Source organism: Lycorma delicatula, chromosome 10, assembly GCF_047948215.1.
Source record: "Lycorma delicatula isolate Av1 chromosome 10, ASM4794821v1, whole genome shotgun sequence".
Classification (NCBI taxonomy): Eukaryota; Metazoa; Arthropoda; class Insecta; order Hemiptera; family Fulgoridae; genus Lycorma; species Lycorma delicatula.
Window position 1 is genome coordinate 84,709,768 of NC_134464.1, and position 26,608 is coordinate 84,736,375.

General features: G+C 29.6%; 1 protein-coding gene and 1 long non-coding RNA gene across 2 annotated transcripts in view; one reads left to right on the forward strand and one right to left on the reverse strand.

The window, feature by feature from the left end:
• LOC142331618 (uncharacterized) overlaps window positions 1-11,144 on the forward strand; it is a 96,004-nt gene extending 84,860 nt beyond the window's left edge. Inside the window, exons 6-7 of the mRNA XM_075377647.1 lie at window positions 8,106-8,633; window positions 10,899-11,144. Of these exons, the coding sequence (XP_075233762.1) occupies window positions 8,106-8,633; window positions 10,899-11,093 (723 nt within the window). The 3' untranslated portion in view covers window positions 11,094-11,144. The remainder of the gene's footprint in view (window positions 1-8,105; window positions 8,634-10,898) is intronic.
• LOC142331546 (uncharacterized) overlaps window positions 1-26,608 on the reverse strand; it is a 190,587-nt gene that overhangs the window by 131,415 nt on the left and 32,564 nt on the right. The window lies entirely within an intron of this gene.

Here is a 26,608-nt window from a genome sequence, read left to right on the forward strand (position 1 = left end):
ATATTTTTACGTTCTGAAATTTATTATTTGAACAATAGTTTACTATATTTCATTATTTTGAAATGACTAAAAATTTTTACAAATATTCTGTTTAAGAAAAATATTTTGAAATATATTTTCAAATTTAAAATCATCAGATTGTGCATTATTTATTATTTACAAATAGCAATCCTGTTTTTCTGAAATCCTAATTCTGATAACACAAAAATCACAAGTGAAACCAAATAAAAATAATCAAACCAGATTTGGGCAATCACGTATGTTTACCAATCCAAAGGGATACGCAATTTTTTCAACAAGCCTAATAAATCCGTGCAATAGATTTTACCAAGAATAAATAATATTTTTGTCATAATTTCATTTAAAGAATAATATATAAATACTTATAACTAGCTAAGTTGAACAAAAATTTAAAAAAACGTTTTTAAATCTTTTTAATTTTTTACTAAAATATTTCTAGCAAGTATATCACAAAAATATGTTATTTATGAAAAGGAAACTCCGGTTAAAATTTTTAAAATCTTCCTCAGTTCTGCGCAAAAAGACCGTCTCTTCGTAATTTAATTTGGTTTTAAAATTTTAATTTGGTTTAATATTGCTGACAATAGATGTAGATAAAGAAACGTCAACGTTCTAAAGAGCAGCATCATAACGAACCACGATTCCAACTTGTCCCGCTCAAAGATTTTCGACATTAAATTGAGCATTAAATTGACACAAAAACTACTCAACCAATCCTCATAAAATTTTCAGATGCACAACGTCAAATACATCACTATAACATATCTAAATTTCAATGAAATTGCTTAAGTATTTTCGGAGATTTTTAAGCTACAACATTTTATAGTCCTATAAATATATAACGAAACCCCAATTTAAGTGAACGGTATACTTTTGTATTCCTCTAACAATGCATAATCCGAATTCGAATTTAAAATCCGAGACAAAAGGTGTTAACACACGTTCATATTGAATCCAAAATGAAACTGTTCGTTAGTTGAAAATACGGAAAATACAGATAAGGACTGGTTTGAATAAGTCTGTACATTAATAATTACACCATTGTAATTTGACTAGTAGAACACAGTCGACCCACCTTCATATTTGCAAAGTAATTACATAGTAACAAAATTTTAGTATATTTATGTCTCTCATTAACTGTTAAATAAAATGGCACACCATTTCTTTATTATCTGTATATGAAAAATTCGTAATTAATGTTTAAAATTAATATTCCTTAAAAGAAATCTAAATAAAAAAAATCCTGTAATTACTACAAAAAAATTATAGGGCTTAAAAAATTAAATATGATTGGTCTAAAAAGAAATTACAAAAAAACTGACACAAAAAACACCGACAGAGAGAAATACAAAAACAAAATGTAATATGATACCAACAGACTTATAAAAATTAAAGTATTATATAAAAAAAAGATTTTTGTTAAATAATCATGACACACGAAGTGTTATATTATGATAGTACTCATAAAAAATGTAAATAATCTCAAAACAATGAAGAAATTGCAATTTTTTATATCTATATTTAAAGATTATGCGAAAATGTGTTTGTAAAAAAAAAACAATTATATTTATATAATTTTCCGTTAATATAATGTTTAAATATGGGGAACACTTACACCGATTATGTAATAAGCTGTATGTAACATATACTAAAATGCGTTCTAGTGTCCAGAGTAAGATAAATCAACTGACTTAATCATTTTGAAATATGTATGACATCTGACATGTATTGCGTACAATTTATATTACTTTTCACTGTACAACAGTATCTTTACTGTAATATAAATTGCAGTTTTAGATAATTATGTAAACGGTGTATGGTTTTATAAGACTTTTTTTATATTATATAATAAAATAACTTATTGTTGAATGACTAAATGATTCTTTTTGAAATTAAAATTCCCACCTTATCTTTAAAACATACTCTATATATATTTTTCAAATTAGAAAAAATAGAGCAAAGCTTTCCAGTATCATTACAATTTTAAATTTTTTTAATTTTCTTTCATACAAATTTTTTTTTAAATTTGTTATTTATAAAATACTTAAAAAAAGCTGCCAAAATATTTCATGATTACCAAAATAAAATTAAGCTTCAAATTTTCCCCAAATTTTTTTTAATTTTTTTATTTTAGGGATCTCCTTAATCTCTGGCCCCTTAAAATTGACGAAAAATCGATTCATAAGAAAGTGATCCCTAACAAAAGAAATGTATTAAATATTGAACAAAATAGATTATAAGTTTTATGAAAGTAATGAAAAAAAATTACTTTTTACTGTGGGTTCAAAGTATAATATAAGTACTTAACTACTTCAATTCTAATCATCCTTTAAGTTATGAAGAAAAAGCAAAAAAAGATTAAATAAAAATTAAAAGTTATGGCACGAAACAAAAATTGAAATTGTTTTTTCGTTAAAGGGGCGGGGAGATATCCCCGCCCCTTTAACGAATAAAAAAAATAATATGATCAATACCTCATACACACAAATATTTGAGCCAAATTTGAAAAAAAAAATCACTTGATCAATCCTACAATATAAAGCCAAAAGTAGTGAGACTCACATACGTAGATATATGTATGTTTTTTTGTCTAGATGAAATAGTTGTAACCTAAAACATAAAGATTTGCGAAAACCCTTATATAATATTTTTGATATGATTACGTTTCCCTTTAATATAACTACTCAAGCTATATTCATCAAGAAAGTAAAAATATAATTCCGATTTAATCTTTAAATACCAGATTTTGGATAAGAATATAAAAAAAAACTTAATAATTATTTTAATACAAAATTATCTCATAATAAAATATTTATTTAAATTTATAATTAAATATCTGGTTTAATAACATGATACTTTATCTTATGCTACTAAAGGGTATTTGTATGTATTTTGTATGTATCTCTCTTTGCGTGCCCGTCCCATTAGTTTAGTACCGGAAAGTACCGATCAGTAGCGGAAAATCCCGATCGTTAGTACATGTCTCGTGGTAGTCAGGTGTATACTAGTTATATTATTTATTATATATCGATATATCGCATATATATCGATATATATATTATTAATATATTTTTTTAATTATGTGATTGTTTTTCTTCATAAATAATAAACTACAATCAAAACGTAGGCACCAAAATATACCGATCACTAGGGGAAAATCACGAATCGTTAGTATTAATTTCTAGAGTTAAATTTCTAATTTAACTTTCTTTATATCAATTTTCATCATTAAAAAAAAAATATTTTTAAACAAGAGGTAATCAATTTTGGAGATTTAATAATCCCATTCCGAGTCGCCGCCCGCCAAAGCAACCCGCCCGGAGAGCCTAGCAGCAGATAGTATAATATATAAATGCAAACGTTCGTCTGTTTGTTTTCAAAGAATCATGCGAGAACCAACCGACGGATTGCTTTAAAATTTTCAGGGTATATTTTTATTATCCCAGGGAAGATTTTAAACTATATATCACGGTCCTATCCCCTTTGGGTGTAAGTTGTGAGCTTTTCTTTGTCAAAAATCTGTGTACTTTAGTTGCTACTATTATATCTTTTGTAATTTAATTTAGTTTTCATTTATTTGTTATCTGAATACTTTAATTTTTCTTTACCAGTATTATTCTCAAAGCAATGAGGATAACTAGCACAGCTATCGATAAAAAAGGTACTGAACTGTATGAAACACCGAGTTAAATTGAAAAAAAGAAGAAAAAAGAACAAAAAGTAATAAATGTACCAAAACAGTAAAATAAATGATTTAAAACAAAAATTTAGAATCAGGAAACAAAAAATAAATAAGATAAAAAAAAACCATTGAACAATGATTATTATGTAACGTAAAATTGTAAGAGAAAACAATACATTTCAACAATAAATAAAATTAAAACAAAATCAATTTCCTTTATATTATTTTTTTTATTTTAAATGATTCTGAATGATGAATCGTTATTTTTCAATTAAAGAAAATTAATAAATTACAAATCATTATTCTTAGTAAGTATATATATATATATATATATATATATATATATATATATATATATATATATATAAAATAAATACATCAATACATAAAATACAACATATAAAATGCAATTTAATTTTAGTAACTAATACGAAATTATTATTATTATGATCAATCGACATAACATTAAGATGAGACACGTATATTGAACACGTTTTTCTTATATAATCTGTAATTGTAGGTACATAATATAAATTTATTGCTTTTTTCCAACTAATAGTGAATGGTATGATAATGCGGAAGTTTCCGGGATATATCGTGCAGCTTTATTTTACTCAATTAGCTGCGTCCCTTGTTTTAATAACAAACTAAATTATACACAATCATAAATCATTAGATCAGATTTGTTAATTAGACAAACACACACACACAGGTAGAGAGAAAGAAGCTAAGTACGTAAGATAAATAATAACATTGTAAACACAACGGTAGGGATAAATAATAATAATACATTAATAATATAACAAATTAAAGAAATTTTTATTTTATATAATATCTGTCTGAACAAATTTCATCGATAAAAACTTAAGAAAAGGTCGGCAACAAGAATTTTAAATTATACTAGACGCATCGAGCTTGGTGCAATCAGTGGACTTGATTTTTTAGTTCACAATATGTCTCTACCGTACTAAGACCGTTAACAAAATCGAAATCACTACAAAGTAATATATCGATATTCATCAACCTGCAGATAAATACATTTAAATAAACTGTTATGAAATATATAATATATAAACCATAATAATTATTTGAATGAAACTTTAATAACTACAAATTATTATTATAATTTTTATTTCCATAACTCTAAAGTTATGCCCCAAGAAGGATAGTATGGTGATCAGTCAAAAAATCAGGTAGAGGTTTTTTTTACATTTCTCAACGTTTCATGACTACGGGAATCCCAAAAAGGATGAAAAAGGAGGGTAATGATTTTAAGTATGTAATAATGTTGGTGGATTTGAAGCATAATACTTTCTTACTGAACAAAACGATTTTGATGTGATTTTGTATAGAGACTCTGACTGATTTTTGTATAGAGATTTTGTATATGGGGCAATTTGTTGGTAAAATTTTGAGATCAATATCTCCAGAGGGGTAGGTGGTTTATTGGAATCAATTTTCTCAAACTTTTGTAGACATAACCCCACTTAATATTTAGGTCAGTACATGCGTGGATGCTTATCTAACCATTTAAAAAAAAAACTTTCCCCCAAAATTCTTCCTTCCCCAAAAAACAGAAAAAGGTGTCTTTTTATTTATTGTATATTTTTAACCGATTTTTTTTTGAATGTCTTCCTAAGCATACTAGTAGTGCAAGCGAGCCATAAAAACACTTTGGGGGCATTATTTGGGGGAAGGAGCCGATAAAAGTTTAAAATTATCGATTTTTTTAAAACTTTTTCATAACTTTTTGGAAATTTAAACTTTTAGTATTATTAAAGATTTAAGTAATAATCTATTAGTAATAAAATTTCATCATAATTCACACCCCACACAACAAACAAATAAATAAATTTTAGGTTTATTTTTATTCGTTGTACTTTTTCTTATATTTGTTGTACTTTTTTATGAATTTTGTTTTTGGTTTCTTCCATGTAACATAATAAACGTAGAAAATCAAAAATAAAATTTGGAAGGTGATTTTATAAATGGAGAGCAGAAAAACATTTTAAAAATACAGATTTTTTTTAATTTTAAAGATTTTTTAGTTCATTTAAACATATAACGATAATTTTAGAATAAAACTTAATTATAAATTACCACCTACCTTCAAAAAAGAAATCTTAGGTAACTTTTTTCATGTATAATTATTTTCCCACTATACAAGAATAAATAATCAATGACAAGAAAGTTTTACAACAATGTTGAGAGCTTTTTTCAAAAAATTATGAATTGAACAAAAAATACAATACTATTATGATATTCTATTGCCGTATACTGGATTATATTTATGATATACATAAATATTTCAGTGATATAATAAAACAGTAAATATTTATCATTTCCTGTTTTATTAATACAGATAGTAGAGCAGCAAGTGATATCAGATCAAGATATAAATTGGCATAAATTATCTCTATCTCGTAACTTACAATAAACACAGTAAATTTCAAGACAGTGAGAAGATTTTAAATCTTTCTATTTCTCAACAATTTAAAAAAAATCAGGAATTTAAATAAGATATCATGAAATATTATGTCACTTCTATACTGATCCTTTTTTTGTCTTTATTAAAATTATTTGAAAACTTTCTCCTTAAGTAATTTTGTTTTAAATCTTATAACTTTTCCAAAAACATAATTTAAAAATAAAAAAATATATATACTCTAAAAAATTAATAAAAATAATAATACAACTAAACTTAATCTAAATTATTAAATACAAAATGGGATTTTTAAACCAAGAATGCAAGGTAATTTGCAAGGAATTTTAACATCAAACAGATAAAATAGGCATTAAATAGAAATTTCATAAAATCAAAATGATCACAATAAAAAACAAGAACTTACTCGGTATTAAACTAATAATTAATTATGAACTCATTAAATAATGATTCATTTCTTTTAAAGATAAAATTAAAATCATGCAACAAAATGAATAGATAAAACGTTAATGAAAAATTAACTTACTTATAAGTTTCTAGTAAATATTTTAATTTTATAAACTAAGAACATCGGCCAAGTGGTATAATTTTTAATATACCTGAACAGCAAAAACTGTTTGTTTTTGAAATATAGAAAAAAAAATTACTAACTAATTACATTACTTAATTTATATTAATATAATTAAAAGAAAAAATAACTATTTTGAAGTATATAATGAATATGTAGGAGAAAACACTTCTTCAGTGCTACATAGTCTTTCTGTACGTCCAAATTATTAAACATTATATATATATTTAGACGTAGAAGATTACAAGAAAAATATGCTGTAAGCTACTTATTGGGGTTCAATTAATGGCGATTCTAAGGACTAGTCACTCTAAGAACAAATAAGATCGATAGTAGAACTTTCATCCGGTTAACAGTTTTTTTTTTTTGTTTAGTCAGTAAGATATTAATTTTACACATAATATAGATGTAATTTCCTAATCGGTTTTCTCAATAACAACCGAAATATCTTGAATGGCGACCAATTTAAATAACTAATTTTATCACTTAAACAGAATTAAAAATAATTGCAACATTAAACGGTACTTAGAAATGATTCATGAAGCATTACAAAACGGCTGATCAATGTGTTGCATATCAATTTGATTTACCTATGCAAGGTAATAACGTAGTCTTTGGAGTAGATGTATATAATTTTCATATTTTATTACAATCGATCTCAATGACAGATTTTTAACGTATCTGTATTTCATCGGTTAGTTATTGGGTTTCAATTTCCGGTCAAACATGAAACTTTTGTAAAGCTAAAAAAATTTATCTCTTCATAACTACGCGTAAATAAACTAATATACTGGGTGTATCATAAAGTTCTCCCGGAATTTTCATAACCTATTATATCTATAACCTATTCTACCCTTGAAAATATAGAAAAAAGTTCATATAAACATATTTCCTAAAAAGCTTTGTTTACGAGTTACGGCTAATGAAAAATTTCGCTCGAATTTAACTACCCCGGTGAAATGAGATCGAACTGAAATTTTTAGAACGTCAATTAGCAACAAAATGAATGAATTCTTGTGGTTTTTCACCTGAAAAATCAAATAAAATAAGTCCAAAAAAACTATCTGCAGCAATTTTTGAGAAATCTGAAATAAAAACCCGTAAATTGGGTAAACCTGTTTTTTTATGTTTAACTAAATTTTCTAAATGGGTAACGAACACGTAAAACCATTAAACAAACCTTGTAAAGAAATTAATTCTGAACAAAGTGGTGTAGGGTAAATTGAAAAAAAAATATTATAAAGTGGTACGTATAATGATGCTCTTTGGTCTAGTGGACTGTTTATAAATAAAATTTGAATTTTTCTAACATTTTCATTATTTTCACAAGCAGAATTATGAGTCCCGGGAGAACTTCTTGATGCATCTTAACACAAAAATTTATGTTTCAGGTCGCTCTTTGCATGCTTCTCGCTGCTATTGTAGTAACAGCTAAAGAAGAAGATAATGAAACCGGAGAGAAACAGAAGAGAGGTATTTACGGCTTAGGATACGGACTGGAACACGGCTACGGATTAGGAGGGCACGGCTATGGATTAGAAGGACACGGGTATGGTTTAGGAGGCCACGGTTACGGATTAGGAGGACACGGATACGGAATAGGAGGACACGGCTACGGTTATCATGGATTAATTGGAGGGGGTTATGGAGGTTATAATAACCTTTACGGTCACGGATTAGAACAAGGTCACATCGAACACGGTCACGTCAAAACACTAACCGTTACTAAAGAAGTGGCTGTACCACACCCGTATCCCGTACCAGTACCGGTCGAAAAACACGTACCATACCCTGTTAAAGTTGCTGTAGCTGTACCAGTCGACAGACCGTACCCAGTACATGTACCAAAACCATACCCAGTCCATGTCGAAAAACCATACCCAGTCCATGTTGAAAAACCAGTGCCATACCCAGTCAAGGTAAATATAAGATATTTTTATTACTAATTTTAAACAGTATTAAGTTTTTGAATTTAATTAGATTGTGCTGAAATAGCCGATTATTTTTAAGTTTAATATGGTAGTTCATTTTATCTATCCTAGATTTATATATAACAGCTATGATGCACATAAAAAAATCTGGAATTATAAGAAACATTATGCACAATTGCTTTTCAAATAGTTATGATAATTATTTAACCAATCCCGGTAGAGAAAACTGTGTGAGTTATACTCCATTGTAAAGCAGAATGTAACCAAAAGTTTTGTATTAGTATGCATACTTCAATGAAGAAGATAACAGGGGAAACCACCTAAATCCAAATTTACATTAGTATTTTTGGCTAGGAATTTCTTTACTAAAATGTCATTTTAAGAAGAAAAATGGGTCGAATAAAAAATATATATAATAAAATACATTAATAAAACTGTCTATAAAAAATGGGTCCGATCCTTTTCAGATGTGATTCGTAATTAAAATCATTAATCTGTTTATTATTTAAATATAGTTGTAAATAATGTTAGAAATATCAAGCTTTGCATAGATTTCTTTTTCTTAACATGGTTTCCGCCTAGGGGCGGAGTCTACTGATATAAAATGTGCCCGCCATTTCGTTCGGATTGCAACATCCTCCGGATTGATGTCCTTATTTACGCTATCTAGCCGACGCTTTTTAGGTCATCCGCATGATCGTCGTTCTGGGTTCAAATTGAATGCAGTTTTGGTCACCGATTGGTTTTTGTTGCTCAAAACATAGGCAAACCATCGTGATCGTGCGTCCACGGTCAACAGACGCAACCTCTGTTGCTTTACGCACATCAACGTTTGTGATGTGGTCAAATCGAGTTAAGCCGAGTGACCACCGCAGCATGCGCATTTCAATGGTGTGCAAGACTTTTTCGCGCGTTTTTCTGTTAGGCCAGCACTCAGCTCCGTACAATGCAAACAGTCTTACAGCTGTCGTGCAAATTTTTGTTTTCAAGTACACTGGAATTCAAGTTCAAAGTAATTTTTGCATCTATTATTAGCTAGAAAATGAAGCAGATTTTTCACCTAACTATTATTTTTAGGCTAAAGCTCCTCTTACGATCTATGCTATTTATTAATACTAAATTTAATGAAAAAAATAATTCTATTAGCTTAATTACAAATAGTTACGATATGTAGTTTTACATATCTAATTACAGTAGGTTTTTATTTAAATATACTGATCCCGGGTTAGATTCCCATTTTTAAGCATGTTATAGCGTTAAATGTACTAAATAAATAAATGCCATATTCTAATAAAAAATTTTATGTCTTTATATTTTATTAATTTTTTATATATTTGTCTACATCTGAATAGACGTAAATGAATAGCTCTCAAGAATTTTCTGTATTATACTTTATACCAAATGATCATGAATAAATTTTATAAAATGTAATTTTTTTTTAAGAAATGAATTCTAAATTTATTCAAGTATAATTTGATTGAGCTAAATACAACTAATACTGACATGAAATTCCTATTATTTGGGTTAAAACAAACAAGCAAGATTCGTAAATTTTTAACAATACTGAAAAAATAAATAACATTCTTTTTGAAATTTCTTTGATCCAAATATATATTTTTCTATAACTGGATTATATAAAATGAAATATGTTCATTACAAATTTATTTAAAAGTAATAAAAATTATGAATTTAATGTTTATATAAAACATCATCAGGCCTTAATGTAAATTTAATGTAAAAAAAAAAAAAAGATGGCTAATCAGTGTATAAAATTCACATACACGCGTGCACACACGAACATAATATTAAATATTGAAATGAATTAATTTAAGGTTTATTTCATAATGCGCTTATTAATTTAACATGCGTATATGCAATTTGTTTGTTATTAAAGTGCCTTTATTCTAGTTTAGGCTTAAGCCTATTACAAATATTTTTGAAAATTTATGAAATATTTCATTTCTATTATCTGTTATTTATTAAACAGCAATTACATTTAAAGTCAAGTGCATGAATATAACATACGAATTTTAAGACTGAATAAAAGTACTTGTATTATTATACGAGAAAGCGGAAAAAGAAACAAATTAAAAGGAAATGGAAAATCATTGTTCTGTGAAAAGGTTTCATACTACACTGATGAAAAACACGAGGATATATAACAGTATGTTTTTGATATTCTAAATTTAATTTTCTAAATAATATTAACAAAAAAATAATTTAATAAAAAAAATTACCTTTTATCTTTTTCAGGTTCCAGTTAAGGTACCAGTAGCACACCCAGTTCCAGTACCAGTACCAAAACCATACCCAGTACATGTTGAAAAACCAGTCGCTGTTCCAGTACCACATCCAGTCTACGTACAGAAACCAGTACCTGTAGCAGTATACAAAGGTCATGAATACGGTTCATATGAACCTCACAGCTACGAAGTATACAATCATTAATATTATTAATTAATTTTTTTTTTATATCCTAATTTCAAACCAAAATGCTTCACCAACATCATCATCATCATCATCATCATCATTATAATCATCATTATCTTAGTATCAATTTTCTTGTTACACTGACTGTACCTTGTAATTCCTTATAACTTTAAGTATTAAATTATTAGATTATACATAAAAAATTGTGCATTTTTCATTATTTTATAAATCCTTTTATTATACAACAAAATTAATATGAAATGAACTGAATACTGTAGTAATGAAGTATTCTTTTCGTTTGATCAAAAATGTTATATACTAAAATACTCAACGATAGAAAAATATGGCATAAAATTAGATAAGAATTACTCTACTAAAAATCTACTCTACTGAAAATCCCAAGCTAATGAAATTGATCTAAATTATTTTTTTCACCTATATAACACAAGTTCATATATATATATATAAGGATGACTCACGAAGAATGTAACAAATTTACTACTAATGAAAATAAAGAAGAAATTACATATAAACTATAAACATAGTATATTGGAAATGCTTCGTTAGCGAGTGATGTATGGCAAAATATTTCGCACTGATTTATACACCATCGGTAAAATTAAGCCGAACTGTAATTCTTGGGACAGAAATTAAGGGGTAAATGTTTTGGTTTCGAAGTATTCGCTACACATTATCTTGTGGTAAACCAGTACGGTCAGAAATTCTTCTGGTACTGATACCCGGGCTACGTTCAATGTACTGAATTACGTTTTCTTCTTCACAATTATTAAGTTTGATCTTGTATTTCAGCAGTATATGAAGATAATTATAACATTTTATTGTTTTTTTTTTATTTAGATTTTTCAAAAATATTAAATTTTTTTTTTGTATTATTGAAAAATTTACTTCAAATAATATCTAGTTAAAATCTATCATATTTTGATGTTTTGTTTAATAAATTTCGAAATTCTTTCATTTGTATTTAGTTTCTGTAAACTTTATTCATATCATTTTACTAAGAATTAAATTCTCAACAAGTTTTGTTTGAAACTTTTATATATTTTACCCATTTAAAAAATTTATTTTACGCCAAACGTAAAATAGTGTGTTTTCCACCCAAATATTTAGTTTTACTCTAGACCTCTCGAAAAATATTAAAAATGTAATTCTAGGGCTTATTTTTTACAATTTTCAGGATAACCACTCCTGAATTCATAGATTAGATTAGATTATATTTAATACAGAACGACGAAATTTACTTCTTAATTTGGTTCTAAGAGTTACAGTCTTACTTAATTTTACCAAAGGTGCAGAAATCAGGGCGAAATCTTTCGCTAATAAAGCGTTTCCAAACCTATGTTTATAAGACCTTATTCATTATTTTCACCAGTACAAGATGTCCTAACTTCATGAATTACTCAATATATTCATATTAGTAGTTATTTTATCTCATTTAATTAACATATGCAATACGTTACAATACAAAAATAATAAAAAAAGTAATGATAAGTAAAATATGACATAAAATTACTCCACAGAAAATCCTTAGCTAATGAAAAGTAGGCTAAATTAATTTTTAAACGTTCTTTTATGTAACTTAACTTCTCGGCGAATACAGCTAAAGAGCTATATTAAACGGGAAAGTTTGGTGATCATGTCAAGTACTTAGCCAAAATAGTTAGTTGATGCCAAAAGTAAATACTTAGTTTTGGCATCAGCTAGTTGAGATATCCACTGTTAGGATGAGAATGGATGTGTGGAGAACTCTGTGATTGATCTACGGTGTGGAAGGATATAGACATCGACCTCGTTCCCGAAAGCGGACCAGAGCGGAGCAGAGAGAGATAGGGAATGTTTTCATTATAGATTTATTAAATTTGTGAATCTGTTTCTTGATTTTTCAGTAAATCAAAGAGGACTTTGAGTAAATTGAATTGTAGGACAAAACTATTGTGATCAACATTGTTTTGTTGGTATGAGAATAATATTTTTGGTGTTTAAAGATTGTGTGTTAGAGGAAGGCGCGGGATCGCGCTTCCGCAAATCAGTTGATTTGATTGTTGAGGGTTATAAGAGACCATAAAAGGAGATAGTATGTTGTGTAAATACACTGATAGAAATGTCTGAGGAGGCATTTACATCGGTGGCATTCAGACAGTGGCCAAACTGAAATTTAGAAGGTCTAAGAGATGACCTCCGGTAAAGCCCATCGGGGCTAGGAACGGAGAGGGTGGTCATGTCCCCTAAGGTAATCATCCTCGTATCATCACGGTCATGTCAGGGGAATCGGATTTTTTGCAAAGCTTTACATTTTAGAATCCAAATATAGTCCATCTTTACCGAAAAAGTTTATGTATGTATGTATGTGTGTCACACTGCTTTTGACCTTATATCACAAGATTTACTTAACCAATTTTCTTCAAATTTAGCTGAAATATTTCTATATATGGGGCACTGATTATATTACATTTTTTAAAAGTTCGTGTAGGAAGTAGAAGGATATCACGAAAAAGAAAATTTCAATTTTATTCAGAGGTGTTTCAGAGGAAACGTTATTAAAGAAAACTGGTTATTAAATACTACTGCTATGCTGCTACGTTGAAATGTGAAAACCGAAATTTTTCGGGATTACAATACTTCTTTTACTTCGTACAAGAAAGTAAAAATAATAAAGTAGTTTTTGTTTACCTCAAATATAACTAAAAAATAAAATAAATACATAAAACTGTGTAATAAAGAGCCGAAAGAAAACATCATCTACATTTTTATTTTAAATTCAATAACTTTTGAGTAAAATAAAATTGAAGTTATGATTTCATAAAGAATGCGTGTATCAGTAAACTACATAAACAGTGTTTTATAAGAAATTTTTTTGTTTAATTAGAGTATCAACTTTAGCAAACGGTTATAAAATAAAAATAAAAAAAACTTTTGCTCAAGAAATATACAAAACATAAATTAAGTAAGAAAAATCAAAAGAGGTATCATTTTTTTATTTAATATTAAGAGATATTTTTTATTCATAAGAAAATTAATTATTTTAACCTTAATTTGATGAAATAATTACAAAATAATGAGTACGCCCTACACACAAGCATGAAGTTTAAACTCACTCATCAGTGTAACTCACTGTATAAGCGCATATGAGAAATACACCACTACAACATAACCTCAAATTGAGGTAATTTTGTGTGTTGGTTATGTTGTTGACCTTAAATTGAGCGTATCCTCAAGAACGATTTAAGCAATCTTCATCAAACTGTCGCATACACAACCTCAGATACACTACTACAGAATACTTAAATTTCAATGAAATTGATCAAGTTGTTTTGGATATTTTCGCGCCACAAACACTTATACATAGGCCTATAAATACAAAGGAAACCCTAATTTACGTGAATAGTATTTTTGTACTCCTCATACCTCAAAACGTAAAGAAGATTCATTTTTAATCCCCCTCCCCACTCCCAACATACGATCGAAAATAATACTGTACTTATCTTCAAAATTCGGTAAAACAAATGTATAATTAAAATTATTTTCATATACCAAAAATTTATGAAAAAAGCACTTAATTAAGTAAAAACCAATTAGGTTAATATTAAATATAAACGTTTAACGGAAGTAATAAAAATAAAATGTTGCTATATAATCGTCTGAATTGGTCACACCAGTTGAGTATAAAAAACTGTTGCGTAATACAGATATATATGGTAAAAGATATTAAAGCCAATTTCCTTAAACTAAGTGTCCTGCGGTTCAAATACACACAAAGATTTTCTAAACATTATTTCATTATATGACGAAAACATATACACTACATTTAGATAACAAAATAATACGAGAAGCTAGTTTTTTAAGAAAATCATAAAATGTAATAAAATTCTGCTATGTTGCAGTCATTAAGAATTATTCTTTTTTTTATGAATAAAACCAATTAAATAGAAAAAAACTGGTAGGGTTAGTATTCAACTATGTGTTAATGTAGAAATTAAAATTTAGCCCAGTGACAAAGCATAAATCATTCCCATTATGGTAATACTTTATTCATATTTATTTACGTAACCAGGAAAAAACTAGTAAAATATCATCTGTCGGAAGGATACTCCGTATTAATATATCTTAAAATGTAGCTAAAAAATCTTAAAATAACAATAATTTGGAGACTATTTAAAAAAAAAAAAAAATGAATTTTATTCCTCTACAAGAAAGTTAGTACAAGAAACCTAATAATTATTTAGATTTAAACATGTTAACCTTATTTAGAGGGAGAAAAAAAATCGGTTTGAATTAGTTATAGTTTAAAATAATAACTTTCTGTGAGGTTTATCAATTAGCCTTAATCCTCAAATAAGCGTTAAATGATTTCATATTCTCATAAACACTCAAGAAAAAATAAAATACTTAAAATAAAGTCAACAAGTTAAAACATTAAAAAATAAGAAAAATGGATCTTTATACTACATAGGTTGGCATGATTAACCCACCGGGTTGGTCTAGTAGTGAACGCGTCTTCCCAAATCAGCTGATTTCGAAGTCGAGAGTTTTAAGGTTTAAATCCTAGTAAAGGCGAATTTGAATATCAGATCGTGAATACCGGTGTTCTTTGGTGGTTTTTTTCACCCTACCCCCTGGGCCAGATCCACAAAAAACAATGCAGAGCCCAGGGAGTTCTCTACTCAAACAGGCCTCCCCGTTCGCCGGCCATAAGTCTAGTCGGACAGGTCAGCCCGCCGGTTAGATCTTTTCGCCGGTTGGTTTTAATTAACCACATATCTCAGAAATGGTTGACCTGAGACTGTACAAGACTACACTACATTTACACTCATACATATCATCCTCTGTAATACCTGAAGGTGGTTCCGGAGGCTAAACAGTAAAAGAAAAGGTTGACATGCCTACATTCTTGTCATTCATCTATCCCTACAATCGGAAACTGGTATTGGTGCGTCTTCTGCACACTCCCTTACTTATCAGAATTGAACTTTAGATGTCACACTAAAAAGGCCCCATTTCCAGAACCATAAAAAAACAAAAAATCGACCGGTTGGAACAGTTAAAATAAAAAATCAACAAAACTAATTTTTCTGGATGAAAATCACTTTTATAAATATGATTTAAAAATCTTTCAGTGGTATTTTTCCCACTGTAATATTTGGTACCAAAATAACTATAATTAAATAAAATGTTTATATTTCAAATACAATTCTTCGTATAAAATAAAGAGTGGCACAAAAGTCCTCATCCTATTTCTGAAGGTTGTAACTTTGTTTGAAAATGAAAAATATCGGTTCTGTTGTTTGATTACATCTATTAAAACGTTTATATTTTGTGTCATTAAATCGAGAAAATAATATTGGCCAAGTGGCCAACGTCAGCGTCGATGCACAATCGGGCTTGTTTCACAACATGTTCTATTACTTTCTTTAAAAGACTGGCGACAAATTCTCCACCTCTTGTAGGATATTCTCCTTTAGGATCGCCAAGTTCTGAGGCTTGTTCTTGTAGACCCTTGATTTTAAAAACCCCCAAAGAAAGCAGTCTGGAATCAGGTGATCTTGCGGGCCAATTTAAATCGGCAAAACGAAAGATTTAGCAACCGGGAAACGCTGTCTACAGAATGTTCATTGTTGCTCATGCTGTGTGCGCGGTCGCACCGTCCTGCTGGAATTACATGCTTCTCAAACCCAATTAGTCAATTTTTGGCAACAATAAGTTATTGATCATGATTCCGTAACGCGCACCAGTAACAGTCAAAGTGTCGCCAAGGTCATCCTCAAAGAAATAGGGGTTAATGACTTTTCCTCCGTAAATACCGCACCAAACTATGACTTTGACAGGATGTAATGACTTTTCGTGAATTATACGCGGATTCTCAATGCCCCAGAAACGAACATTTTTCTTATTCACATATCCTCATAGGTGAAAATGCGCTTCTTCGCTCATGATGATTGAATGGAAAATTCTCATTTTCGCAGGTGAAATTTATGAAAACTTGGCTAAACTGCGCACGTGCCTGGCGGCCTGCAGGCATTTGTTGTTTGCACTTTGTATGGTAACATCTGTAGGTCTTGCACCAAAATTCGCTGTAATGCCCAATTGCGTTGTCCGGTTGATGGTTGGGTGTTATTTTGGACATCTGCACCCGCAGAAGCGTAGTTTTCGGCTGTGCGGACGCTACGGGGCCGGCCACTTCTACTGTCCTACCTTGAGCCAGTTTCCTCGAGGCGAATGGCTGGACGTCGCAGTGTTTGGCTACTTGGTGCCGCACATCTAGGAAATCGACTACGAAATTCACGCTGAACATCGCAAAATAGACCCTCAATACATTATTAATTTAAAAATAAAATTCGGGAGGCAACTCATATCGTTAGAAAATAACCACCGAAGAATGCTGTACTATACTTTCTGTCACGCTGCAAAACAACAAAAGAAATCTATTTAAACATTTAATTCGAAGCCACGTAAGCTTTTGAAATAAAGGTTCTCTAAAAATATTTTTTTTTTTTTTTTTTTTGTCGCAAATTTACTCACAATCGGTTACATTTATAGAGATCTTAAATAAGTTTCATCATACACAAACACTTGAAGAACGTTCCCAAACTCCACAGTAATTACAAACTAGTATTATAACTTCACTACCGATAAGTACAATTCATTAAGCACTGTTACCAGCGATGTACGATTCCCCACCGTTAACCAATGCAATTTTCCTATCGAAAGGAGATTGCAAACTGTAAAATTAATGCATTTTTCTAATAGAAAGGGATAGTTTATAGCTAAACAATAATTTCTCTCACAGAAATGGATAGTTAATTTGTTTCTATATATACGTTACATTATTACATTGTAATATGTACTTCATAATATTTCTATACATGAATAATTTCTTATAACAAACTGAAATAAATAAAACCATCGAAGCGAAAGCCATTTTGCTTTCATAAAAATTATCATTAAAATAAAATACATCTTCGCAAATTATTTACTGACGTTAATTGATATATATGTCGCAGGGAGATGATAAAAACAAAGATTTGATCAAATCTCTAAGGTAGATTATCAGTTCACGGAGTTAAAATTAAAACAAGATACAATGACAATTAAAAACAAAATGTTAAAACAATGTTAAAATTAAAAACAAGATGTTAAAACAAGTCAAGATACAATGAAGCTGTCTGCTGGCCACCTAAATAGATAAAAAAAAATATATATAATTTTTATATTTAACGTTAATTAGACGAAGTTAACGACCGTAGGTTATGTTTGGTTAGGTTATATTGATATTTTTTACATGGATTTGAATACTAGATCGTGGATACCGGTGTTCTTTGGTGGTTGGGTTTCAATTAACCACACATCTCAGGAATGGTCGAACTGAGAATGTACAAGACTAACACTTCATTTACACTCATACATATCATCCTCATTCATCCTCTGAAGAATTATCTAAACGGTAGTTACCGGAGGCTAAACAGGAAAAAGAAAGAAGGTTATATTGATATAGCGCGCGATACTTCATTACACGAAATCACATATTCTAATCACACATAACCTACGTTCGGTTCGCTCGCTAACCTCGTCAGATTAACGAGGTTCTTCATCATGCCGCTTGTTCAAGATCACTTACTTTCTTTAGTGAAATTACCCACAGAGTTGTAATTTGAACATCTTCTGTGAATTGATCTACCTTAGGGATTTGATCAAATCTCCGTTTTCATTTCCTTGCGACATATATACAAATCTAGTAGTGTCTATGAGTCGGTTACTCTTTTTTTCGCAAAAACTACTCAACGATGGAGCTGAAATTTCGCGTGAGTATAGTTTTTATACCCAGAACACATATATTAACTATATTTGTTACGAAATGTGACTATTGCAAGATCGTGCTATTTTATTTTGTTTCTAGCTGATACTTAATTTTACTATGGACAAACCATTGGTCAAATTGAATTCAGAGTCCACTTGACGTACTTGAAATTCAATTTTTCTGCAAAAAAAAGGTCCCTTTTCTTTTATTCGATATCTCTTTCGGTTATCGATAAAAATATTTTTAAAGGTGTGGTAATGTACGGCGCAGCGGCTTACTAAATACCATTGCTACTTGCCATTGTTACTGTGTACTGTGTGTGTGTGTGTGTGTGTGTGTGTGTGTGTGTGTGTGTGTGCACCTGCATCCGGTTACTTGAAAAAAAGAAAAATCTTGCTCAGTTTTACGCAAAAAGACAGACTGTTTGATATTTTATTTGTATTTTCACATTCCAACTGGCAAACCCACCACGCTTCTAACTTCCCCGCACAAATTTTTCCAACCTTAATTATTGAGCGTAACACAAGAATGACTCAACCAATCTTCATCACATTTTCACATGCACTACTACAACATATCAAAATTTCAGAGATATTTATTTAGTAATTTGAGATTTTCGAGCAAAAAAACGTTATACATTCATTTATTCATAGTGTTCTGCTATATAGGGCAGGTACGGCTGCTGCTCTCCACTTTGTTCTATCCTTTGCTAATCTTTTTATTTCCGCATATTTTCCCTTTTCCATAATCCATCCATCATTTGAATTTTCTTCTTTCTTTATACACAGGCCTAAAAATAAGTAAACTTCACAATTTAAGTGAATGGTATTTTCGTACTCCTCGTACCTCAAAACGTAAAGAAAGTTCATTTTTTATTTCCACCCGTCTACTCATACTCTGCGACAGATAAATAATACGTACTTTTCTTCAAAAAATCGAAAAAAAAGTCAAAAATAAGAAATAAAGATCACCTCTTTGTGGTATGCAAACTACCTAGGACCGAACAAAATCGTTTTTCCCGGATTTTTAAGAAGGAAGCTGACTATTTCGAAATCCACATACTTATATTCTTCAGATCATCAAAGTTTCGAGTCCTATGCTGACCAAATTGTTGCTCAATATAAATTACAATACACTGATAATTTAGTAGCGGGAAGAAAATAAACACAGTGGGGATCCAGGGGGGCAAATCCCCCTGTCTAGACTAGTTTTAATAATTTTAATAGTACGTAGATAGCGCTTGCAAGTAAAAATTAAATAATCTGTCTATCTATAAAAAGAACAGCATAATACAGTTTTCTATTAAATGGCCGATATATGAATTGTTCATCCATCAAATTATAAATGCAGTAAATAAAACTATTTTTTTAAAAGACTTTTTAAAGACAATGGGGTTAAAATAACGAAAAGTTCTCTATCTCTGTTACAATTTTATTACTCGGTAATGAATTTAAATATGTATAAATCATCTTTATTTAAAACGATCATAATATTTCAATGAAAAAGAAATTAGTAAAATTCAGATGGGTCAAGTGATTCTCAAGTTTTAAGTAGACATCGATACAAATATATACATGGATATGCTGTTTATATATAATGATTATGCCTCTACCGGAAACTAAGAATAGTATCAGTCTAATATTTTACAATAGAACGGCTTACGTAATTGTACTTATATCACCAATGATTTGTATTGCTGTCAAAGGAAAGGTCATCTCTCTACTGATGTGGTGAAAAACGAGAAGGAATGTGAATTTCATAAAATATAAAGATTATAACTAGTACTGCAATAAATTCTGATATTTATTATATATAATACTTTGAATAACACGTTAAATGTTTTATTTTCACAGATGTTTGGAATTTATAAGAAACATTCTATCGGGTTGCTTTTTAATTACTATTAGCTCACTTTTTTATCTACCAGACAAGGAGTCTGGTGAGTTTTATAAGGTAAATTGCATGTTTGCACCTTTGAAATTTCAGGAATAGTACACCAATTTTCAGTAAATCAATTAATCTAATCGATTGAGAAAAATGTATTTCACACTTGAACGAACAGGACTCATATGTGGTCAATTAACCACCTAAAAAATAGAGTAATTAATAATCAGATTTCAAATATAATATATAATTTATTCAAAGTTATTTAAAATAAATATTATTAAACATTATAGTACAAAAAGTCTTTATATTTTTTGTTTGTGAGGTTTTTTTATAGAAACTTGCGTTTTAAATTTAAAAAATATATTCTAAAAAATCTTGCGCAGTTCCTACGCAAGAAGACAGACATTTCGTTATTAGACGACTACCCAAAAAGGAGTGTAATGTATTTAGAGTATATGTATGCATGTTTGTTCCATCGTAGTAGCTCAACGGCTGAGCCGATTTAGATGATTGACTCCGCGTTGGAATCCTTAAATTACCTGGAGGGTAGAAGCTATATATATATTTAAATTTAAGAAATTGAAAGAAAAAAATAATTCAAACGAAATTAACAATGTCATTTTCAAGATATAAGAAACGTGAAGTTTATAGTACAGAACCGTTTAATCATTTTTTTGTGTTTTTTTTTTTTAACCTCCGGACCTCAGAGGATGAGATGAATGATTTGAAGCGTGTGTGAAAAATGCCATGCCTGACCGGGATTTGAACCCGTTTTCGGGATTTGAACCCGGGAGGTCCCGAGTTCGAATCCCCCGGATTCGAACTCGGGACCTCCCGGGTTCAAATCCCGGTCAGGCATGGCATTTTTCACACACGCTACAATCATTCATCTCATCCTCTGCAGTAATGCTTAACTGCGGACCAAGAGGTTAAAAAAAAAAAAAAATTGAACAACCCAAATCAGCTGATTTTGAAGTCGGGAGTTCAAGCGTTCAAGTCCTAGTAAAGGCAATTACTTTTATACGGATTTGAATACTAGATCGTGGATACCGGTGTTCTTTGGTGGTCCTGTTTCAATGGTCGAACTGAGACTGTACAAGACTACACTTCATTTAAACTCATACATATCATCCTCTGAAGTATTACCTGATCGGTAATTACCAAAGGCTAAATAGGAAACAGAAAGCAAAGTCATTTAAACAAAGTTAAATATTTTACCCAAGTCACATTGGCATAAAGTCACGGTTCTAATGGTAATAGGCCGAAATTTAGAACTTCCGCACTTCTGCATTACACTGTCGCGTTAATGACCTGCACTAGCCGGACATCCTGTTTCTTTTTTTAATTTTTTTGTGTGTAGTCGTGTTTTTTAATTATTAATAGATTTAAAAGTTGTTTCATTTTGTTCCCCTTTAAAAGAGTATCAACTTATTCTAATCTAAATTTTTACGAAGAAAACTAATTAAGAAATAAATAAATAATCAAGAAGCAAATTAAAATAAAACTATACACAAATATAAATAATAATTTAAAAATAATTTTAATGTACTGTAAAAAGAAAATTAGTAATAATTTAATAATTCCGACGCCCTCGCTACTTCCTAATTAGAAACGCACTGATTTTCTTGAGTACAACGTACTACATACGTTCAATTAACCAGTAGACCATACTCACAAGCATCAAGTTTTAACTTACCACCACTGTGACTCGCTACATAAGCGCGTATTAAAAATACACCAGTACACAGTTAACATAACCCTGATATAAAAAACATATAACCAGTCATCATGTCCCTCAAAGTAGATAACGCTACCAGAATATCGCGAACAATATTGCTGACAATAGCTACAACAGGTAAAGGAATATCAACGTTATAATTTGCAGCGTCATAACGAAGCAAGCTTCTATCTTGCCCCGCTCAAATTTTGTCTATCTCAAATTGAACATAACTTAAGAACATCTACCAATCTTCATAAGATTTTCACATGTACAACTTCAGATACTACTACAGCACATATAAATTTCAATGAAATTGATCTAGTAGTTTTGTAGATTTTCGAGCCAAAAACGTTTCCAATTTTTTCGGCATTAAATTAAGCGTAACTTAAGAACAACACAATCAATCTTCATCAAAGTTTCACATACACATCTTCAAATGCACTATTACAGTATATGTAAATATCAATGAAATTGATCAAGTAATTTTGGAGATATTCGAACCACATAATTTTATACATAGGCCTATAAATAAATAAATATATAAGGAACCACATTTTAGGTGAATCATATTTTCGTACTTCTCAAAACGTAAACAAAATTCATATTCACCCACCATGTGACCGAAAGTAATACTGTACTTTTCTTCAAATATACATATAATATTATTAAAGTTTAAATAAAACAAATAATAATCATTTCATTTACAGACTTTTCAAAATAGATTATATATATATATATATTTGTTTTATTTAAACTTTTAATAATATTATTACAATAACATTTCATTACAGTTCACTCTCTACTCCCAAAAAATAAATGTTAGGTAACTTTTCATGGGCTGTAGATTTTTCAGCGGAATTCATTTTTACTTTCCCCTAAAAAGGGGGAAAAAGGGGTTTGCTGTTATTTAACAGCAAACATACAAAAAAAAAATTCTTGTAAGGCGATTTTGTAGACGGGGAACAGAAAAAGATACAGATATTTTGAATATTTAAAACTATTTTTACTTTTGTTTATTTAAAAATATAATGATAATTTTACAAAAAAACTTCATCATAAATTACATCCCCCCCCACAATAAAGGAAATCTTAGGTAACTTTTTTCAAGAATAATTATTTTTCTATTATGAGAGAATAAATAACCAATGCCGGTAAATAATTAAAACTTTTTCGGATTTTTTTTTTTAAGAATAAAAATGATCATTATTTTTTGCTTCGGTTGCACATTTCTGAATATAAACGCGCGGATAAGTAAATATTTTTAATTTTCTAAACATCATTCTACATTATTTATACTTATGAACGAACCCCAAACAGTGATTTGACAGCCCATTTTTCAATCTTGAAAAATCGTTACGTTTTTTGAGAAAGTCGGAAGAGATGATGTTATTCTTTAGACGGAAATGTACGTAAGAATTATATTTACGAGGTCTGTTAAAAAAATAACCGAACTTTTTTATTATGCGCCAACGGATATATTTAGTGACGTGCGGTTGGCAGTAGTGTGTTCCGCATAACCTTCTGAAACGACATGTTATTTGAATGTTGGTATCCGGTTTAGTTTTCGTGTTATTTTTATTTGAGTGCAACATGTTTAAATGTTTGTAGTGATTTTTGTAATATCAATTTTTTGATGAATGAACTTCTGTCTTAATGACGTAGCCGTAAACCCATCTTTTGTCTCCCGTTACTATCCTTTGGATGAATGTTTCATCGTCATCGGCTTGTTCAAGGAGTTGGCAGTAATTGTCCACACGATTTTCATTCTGCTGTTCGGTCATCAAACGAGGAACAAACTTTGCTGCCACTCGACGCGTGTTCAATTTTTCAGTCAAAATGTAATGGCATAATCCAAACGAGATGCTAACCCTTTCTGCAAGTTCTCTGACAGTCAATCAGCGATTTTCACTCAATAGATCATTGATTTTCTGGACGCGTGTGTCATCATTTGAAGTCGAAGGCCTTTTTGGGCGAGAATCATCTTTAACTGACTGACGACCACTTTTAAATCGTGAAAAACCATTTGCAGCTTTGCGTACGACCCAGAGCATCATCTCCATAAGCTTATTTCAAAACTGGAAAGTTTCTGTGAAAGTTTTCCCCAGTTTCACGCAAAATTATACGTTGTATCGTTGCTCCCGAAAAAAGCATTACAAAAATCGACACGTTGCACTCAAACAACAATCACACAAAAGATAAACGAGATATAAACAATCAAAGAACATGTGGTTACAAAGGAGGTTATACGGAACCCAATGTTACCAACCGTACTTCACTAAATATCTTCTTTGGCGCGTAATTAAAAAAGTTTGATTATTTTTTGAACAAACCTCGTATTTAATAATGATGAGAAATTTAAAGTTTTATTAAGATCGTTCAAAGCATAATAGTACGGTGTAAAATAAATAAATGTAATTCTTCAAAGCGATAAATAAATACACAAGAAAATGAATCCTAACTCTCATAAATATAAACCGTATTATTAATAATTTAATATCCGATGTAATATGTGGAATAAATTTAAATTAAATTAGGGAGAATTCTTTAAAATATTCGTAGAATTCCAAATTTATACCAGAGGGGAAAAAAAGGGAACATTACTTAATGTTATTGTTTTAGTGATCGTTTTGCAAAAGTTACAACCGGTTTTTCTTACCATAATTTATGACAATAGTTTTTTAAATCCTAAAATGGCAAAGATGCGTTTATCGTATAGCAAAACAAATCAGTGGAAGCGCTCAAAAATGATGTTTCAACACCACACCATAAAAAGTAACACCAACAGAAATATTTTTCAAAAATTTCATTCATATTCCTAGGTCTATTTTGATATTAACAGATTTTCTTTTTTACTTCAAATCTTTCCTTTTTGGTTCCAATCTACTTTTGATGTCTACATTATTTCGTCCATCGTTTGAATTTTACGACATATATAATAAAATTCTTCCAAGATTTGTTAAACGTCTTCTATTTAAAAAGCCACCCTCATTTTTGTCACATTTCAATATATCTAATTTATTTTCAAACTGAAGTTCTTTCTCTTAGCTATAAGTCCATATCTTTAAGAATTTCTTCTTACTCATATTTTTTACCTAAGAAGTTATTCTACTCACAAATTTCTTAAAATATTAAACATTTTAATTCATCGGAGATTATAAAGTGGTTTTTCCTGACTTACACATGTAATTTATAGTAAGAGTTATATACAACTCATATAATTATAATAGAAATTTCCATGCTCTGTTTTTACAATGAGTGCAATGTCGACACGATTCGTTGGATAAATATGTTTATGTTGCATATCTGAATTTATCATTAATACTGTTTTCTATTCCTTCTCATATCTTAGCAGGAAGTTCAAAAGAATACTGTACTGCAAATTATTATTCAATTTTTAACAAATGAAGGTCAATGACCTCTCGTCAATGACGAAATCAAATAAACGAAAAGGCACTTATTCTAGATTAATTTTTGCAAGGGAAATGTATGAAAAATCTTCAAATAAATGTTATTAGGTTTAATAAATTGTAAGAGGTCATTTCCATACTAGGAAAATAACTACTAAGTGATTTTTCCGATCGACAAGCTTCATCGACAAGAAGAAAAAACAGTTGTCACAAAGTTTTCGCAGCGATATGAAAGGAATTCAGGTATGATTTTAGATTTTATAATACTTTTTAATGAAATATGATTACTACGTGATCTCAGAGTCAAAACGAGAAAAGATTTAAAAGCGAAGTACATGCTCATGCCCCCACAGAATGCTAAAACTACATTTTCAACTAGGAAGCAATGCCAACCTTCTGTCAGGATTTACAAGGATTCTGAGAGAACTTTCTCACAGAAAAAAAATATCACTGCTTAGTGTCATATGGAATATTTTAAAAATATTTTGTAATTTGTGTTTCAGGAGGAATGTTGTTGAAAATCTGTTTTTTTTTCCACGACAGTATTACCTCTCACTAGGGCATTATCTATAGAAAGGCTACGAAACTTCAAATTGAATTTGTTAGACCGCATTACATATAGATATAATGCAACATCAGATTATCTACTCAATTAAGGAATATAAATACATATGTGTGTGTATATATATATACACGCACACATTGTAAT